Source organism: Struthio camelus, chromosome 3 (assembly GCF_040807025.1).
Source record: "Struthio camelus isolate bStrCam1 chromosome 3, bStrCam1.hap1, whole genome shotgun sequence".
Lineage (NCBI taxonomy): Eukaryota > Metazoa > Chordata > Aves > Struthioniformes > Struthionidae > Struthio > Struthio camelus.
The window spans coordinates 77,911,381-77,917,287 of NC_090944.1; the positions used below are offsets into that span (position 1 = coordinate 77,911,381).

Here is a 5,907-nt window from a genome sequence, read left to right on the forward strand (position 1 = left end):
GATATGAAGATCAGATGTTTGAGACGAGGAAGGCAATTCACAGAGGGAAAATATCAAAACAACAGTGTAAAATAAACTTTATTACAAAGCTGCAGTAAACTGTAATGATTGCTGAAATAATACACGGAGAAAATCTACCACAGCGAACACTTGAATCACTGAGTCTGTAAACCAGAGGAAACTTACCACATCTGATATCAGACTTCCTTCTCTTTAGCTGCTAGAATCATATTTTTAAGTAACCACCTCTGGTAATGAGTCTCCAATGACTCAATCCCCAAGTGCTTAAAATAACTTTGAAAAATTGAGTCACAGGAATCACTACCCAAGCATAACATAACATCATACAGATTCTAATCACCTCTCCAGCTTCCTAACAGAGTTTAGTTACACAGAATCAGGTTTTCTAATAAGAAGCCTTGTGCCAGTAATTGCAGGAATGTAAAGGAACCCATTTACCACAAAGCTTCAAACAGCCATAAAGCCAGAGACAAGAGAGCAGAAAAATCTGTATCTTAATAAAGCAATACAGTGCCAGTTGTTCTTGTGCTGTTTAACTCATCCTGACATCTCACTGTATCACTAGGTCAGAGACTTGATTAAATTTGCATTACTATGCATTTTCACCTTCCCTAGGACTTAAAAAAAAAAAAAAAACCCAAGAAACACTTTCACATTTATTTAGTTTTAAGTTAAAAATAAGCAACTTTTCATACCACTAAGACAATTAAATTGAAAGGATTTACAGACATAGGATGTGATAGATCAAAACACAAAGAATGACAAGATTGTGGTTGGTTAAGTCTTGATTTGCTGTATTTTCTAACAGTGGAACGCACAGACTGGATTACGACGTGATCTGCACGGGAAAGTTTCAACTCACAAATATATTAAGATCTGTTAACTGAATATTTTCTTAAGGTATGACTTCCTAGAAAAGACTTTTGACTTTCAACGTGATGACAGTACAGAAAACAGACTTGTGTAATATGAAGTTTGGTATTTTGGAACATTTAGCATATTGAGGGATACACCTCACTTTCCAGCTGCAAATCAGAACAGTGAGAATTGGGTCTGCTTGATTAAGGCAGACATACAAACAGTTTCATGATGACACAACTGAGAACGCTTCAGAGTGAGACTTCTTTCAGAGAGCTTTGCACTGGGAAGAACAATACAGAATAGAAAGCAAGCTGACAGGAAGGATACACACCTGAAAAAAGTAATCTTTAAATCTCTTTAGTGCCATTATTTCTTCCGCCCCCCCCCCCCCCCCAAACTTTCATGATCTTTCCTCAACACAGTTGAGGAACCATGCTAAATCATGCACAATCATGCTAAATTCAACTATGTAACAACATTTAAGAGATATTTTAGGGCAATTAGATGTACGAAAGAGCCTTGAACAACAACAACATATCCCCATGTATTCAAAATACTTGCAAAGCTAGACCTTCTTTTAAGAACACGGTATTCATTCTAAGAACTTTCACCTCAAAGGACTTCCTCCCACAAAAAAGGGCCCAGTCCTATAAACAGAATCAAACAAGTGAGTTCTTAAAATAGACAGGGCATTAAACAATACAGAACATAACACTGAGGTACAGGTGCCCAAGGTTACAGAGGGACAAAAAGCCTCAATAATCTTACCAACAGGGGTCTAACCTCATGGAATTCATCAACACTTATCTTCAACCTGTGAAAGTAGTGTCACTAACTTCAGCACTACTACTCCTATAAATCAGAGTTTGAAGGATCAGTTTCTAATCCCAACTTCAACTTTTAAATTAACACCTTCACTGTACACTAGCAGCACAGGTTCCAGAAGACCAGTCTTGACCATCAGCATGCACTTCACCTTCTGGCTTTGCTTGTTATCTCTTCTGAAATTTTGACTTCAAAGTGCAAAACATCAGGCTTATTCAGAAAAAGAATTGCTTATATTACTAAATAATAAATGCCTCTAAAAATAGCCTGAGGTAGAGAGCACATTATTTCAAAGTCAGCATATCACTTCCTGACATTTCTAGCTCTCCCTATTCAACAAAACTCAAACAAAAGAATCTGCTACAGTTTGCGAAGTCCCAAGTTCATGCAAGGAAAGAAGAGCAAGGAAAGGCTAAAGTCATCAAGAAGTAGGAGGAAAAAAAAAGTATTAAGAACGTGAATCTGATCTGTGTTTGGAAATTTTAAACATCATTATATACTTTTACACTTGGGCACTTTTTGCCTTCTTTTTATGCACAGTTTAAAATAAGGAATCAGTGTGCTAAAGTCAATGTGTCTGAAGGAAGCATCCAAAATAAAGTATCCAGCTTGATGCATCTGTCCTTAAACAGGGATTGGCAATTGCCTACCTGTAAAGTAAGACTCAGTAAAGTTACCACTCCTCAAAACACTGGAAGCTGGGATCTCCTAAACAATCCAATGATTTTTTTTTTTAAAAAACATGGCTCAATTTTTGATGCATGTGACTTTGAGTAAGCCTCTAAGGAAACAGAAAGGCCACAGCCAAGTTACAGTAAAGATACACAAGCAGCCAGCCAAAGAACTGCCACCAAAAGGCTTGGATTCTCCTTTTCCCATTTTCCCCTTATATTTCCACCTTCCACCACGAAGGCTCTTCTCCCCTGCCAGAGATTTAGTGTTGGCTCTGAGCAAAGTGTCAGCCACTTTTCCTCTCTAAAACAGGAGGAAACTGTCTCACCATTTTCACCTAGGATGTTTTCCTTTTCCCCCTCCCCCTCTCTTTTTTGTGCACGCTATTTTAGCAAGCTACAGTAGCTCGGAGACAGGCCTGACAAGCACTGGAGTCAACTCCCAGTAAGTTCAGAGAGTCCAGGACTAGGAGCAAGGCAGAAGGAGTGGTGGCAAGGAGCAGCTCATATCAGACAGAGCCACAGCCTTCACAGGATTTAGCCCTGCAATCATCCCTGCCTCATTTCAGAAGACTGCTTCCTTTGCAGTTAAACAAATATCTAGGAAAGCATTAGCAAAGGCCTTCTTTGATAGAAATAGCAGTCTTATCCTCTAAAAACTTTGCATTATTGCAATAGAAAATCACATTAGCTTAAATGGTATAGGGAAGGGCCAGGAGATCACAGTCTTAAGACTGTTACCATGTCTTCACACTGCAAAACTCAAGGAGTTGAGTTGGTGCAGTTTATCAGAGTGGGAGCTAGAAAGCAAACTGATCAGAGCTTACAAACGCGCTATGGAAGAAATGCCAGTCTTTTCCCTCTCACCCCAGCAAAACTCTAACAATTGGACAGAAGTGTTTTTATAGCTAGTAGAAAAGAGGATAATAAAACTGGAAACAGAAGCTAGGCAAGTTCAGTTTCAAAGTAAAACAAGTGTCAACAGCAAAAGAGTTGATGGTTTAATTAAAAAAAGAAGAAACAGGCTGGATTTTCAATTACTGAAACAGTGCAAATCTAGATTGAACCCCTCCTCACCTCTGGAAATATATTCTAGGTAAAACATGAATTAATTCAAGAAATACTAATAGCCTGCACAGTACAGGCAGACCTGATTGCCAGATATCTCTGCCAGGTGTGTAGGTTCAAATGCCACTGAAGTTTGAGAAATTCACAGTCCAAGAGACTAATCATAGTTTAGCCTTGTTAATGTTCTATGTGCAACTCCAACATACTGTGTATTTCTTATAGAACTAAACTATTTTGGAAGGAGAGGAAGTAGAAGGTGGGAAGTTTGTTTACAATTAAAAAAAAATAAATCTTATTTTTCGAGTGAAATAGTAACTGGTTAGTTGGCCGAGTTCCTAAACACTGTTTATTGTCAGTCACTCCCTTGCACTGTTGAGGGGAGGAAAAATTTTTTTTTTTTTTTTTTTTTTTTTTTTTACAGCTGACATTATAAAAAGTTTAACCAATTAAAATCCAGAATAGGATAATTAGCAGAGAGTGACATACCTTATGGGTCAAGCTTACAGAAAATAAGGTCAGCTTCTGCTCTGTTATCAGTATATCAAAATAAAAAAGTCTTTGCTAACTATCATTTCCTTACATCAGCCTTCAAGTTAAAGTAAATTACCATAACTTGCAAAGTGTAGAATAAAAAAAAAACCCAAATACTTGCATCTTCCTCACCTAATTTCAATAAAGTACTGCTAGCAAGTCAGAACTCACATACCCATCATTCTGAGGCCACGACTCCAAAAGTTTATTTCAAGAAAAATCAAAGTGCAAGTTTCCAAATGTATGAATAAAATGACTTCATTAATTAGGCACAGAATAAGCAGTCCCGCACGTCCTCAAGATTAGATGATAAACAGTATCATATTCCAAATGCTTAGCAGATAATATGCATTACTTCTATATATGTGCATAATAGTATGCAATTGAACTTTTCTTACTACCTGCCATAGCTACATGTGTTTACATGTTATTCATACACACACCCCACAACTCTGTGGAAACAGCCAATATTAACACTGAGTCCGTTAACAATATTCTAAAACCTGAGCACACAGGAACACAGAGTTCACTATACTAATACTTCTTGAAGTGTCTAAATGATTTTGAAGCCTAAACCACTTTCTTCTGTGCTTCTAAAAAAAATGTTACTAGAGCATGAATAACCATCTGCTTCAATGGTTACTGAGACTGCTACATATATATGAGGTTCAATATATTTAAGATACGGATTTCCCAAATACTGAGAAATACAGTATGAATAAATGATGTCGTGCCCGAGAACAGTTTTTATTAAAGGAAGTTTTTTAAACTACAGGCCAAGTTTATTGAATCAGGCGAATCTGAAAGCACTACTTCAAATACCAGAAAGCTTTCTGCAATATTTAGACAACTTACAGATGACATTTGTTTGTGGATGTTAACTCACACCTACACAAAGCAGAGGCAAGCCAGTTTTACCACTTTCATCCACTAATATAGTAAATAAATATTGCTAATTTAGAAAGAGATCAGTTTCGGATAGGATGTACTAATTTTGATAGCTACATTAACAACAGACACTGTTGAAGAACAGAGCAAAACAATTTCACTTCCTGCAATTTTTTTTTTAATGGACCCTATTATTAACAAGTCGCAAACTACAGACTTGAGACTCCCACTGGGGGAAAGAAAAAAAAAAAACACCCACCCACAGCACGCCCCTGTGCCTGATGACCACCGAGCAGGTTTTTTATCAGCCGCTCGGAAACACCACTTACGGCCTCCCCTTCGGTAACCTTATTTTGTCGGGCAGGTACGCGACAACACCGCAGGGGGGGCGGGTTACACATCTCTCCCTCCGCCCCGCAGTGCGAGGCCGCCAGGGCCAGGGCCAGGCCGGCCCCGCACCTCGCCCCTTCCCAGGCCGCCGCCGGCCTCGCCGCCCCGCCGAGGGACGGGGGGCAGCGGGCGGAAACGCAGCCGAAGGCAACTTTTCCCCCTTGGCCGGAGTTGGCGCTGCCCCGGCGGCCGAGGCCCGGGCGGGGAAGCGGGACCTCCGCCAGCCCCCGCGGCGAGGGCACTGCCCCCCCACCCCACCCCCCGCTCCTTCCCTCCCTCCGGGCCCCGAAACGCGGCCGTGGCCCACACGGTGCCTCCCGCCGCCCCCACAGGGGGTCACCGCCCGCCGAGCCCCCTCCGCGGGGCCTGCTCGGCGCAGGGGGCGCCGCCGGCTGCTCACCTTGGTGGCCATGGCGCTGCCGGTGCGGTGCGATCCGGGCCCGGCCCGGCCGCCGCTCCGCTCTCTCCTCCCCTCCCCTCCCCTCCCCGCCGCGGTTGCTCGCTCGCTGTGTCCGGCCCGCCCGCCCGCTGGGCCGCGCAGGCAGCTCCTCCTCAGCGTCCCCCCCCGTCGTCGTCGTCACCGCCACCACCGTCACCGCCGCCGCCTGGGGGCCGTTGGGCGGCTCAGCAGGCAGCGCCGGCTGCTGGGCAG

At 42.3% G+C, this 5,907-nt stretch overlaps 1 protein-coding gene across 1 annotated transcript in view; it reads right to left on the reverse strand.

Moving 5' to 3' along the window:
* Positions 1-5,841, reverse strand: part of SNX9 (sorting nexin 9) — a 65,876-nt gene extending 60,035 nt beyond the window's left edge. Inside the window, exon 1 of the mRNA XM_068938608.1 lies at positions 5,656-5,841. Coding sequence (XP_068794709.1) covers positions 5,656-5,667 — 12 coding nt within the window. The 5' untranslated portion in view covers positions 5,668-5,841. The remainder of the gene's footprint in view (positions 1-5,655) is intronic.
* Between the last annotated feature and the right edge of the window lie 66 nt (positions 5,842-5,907).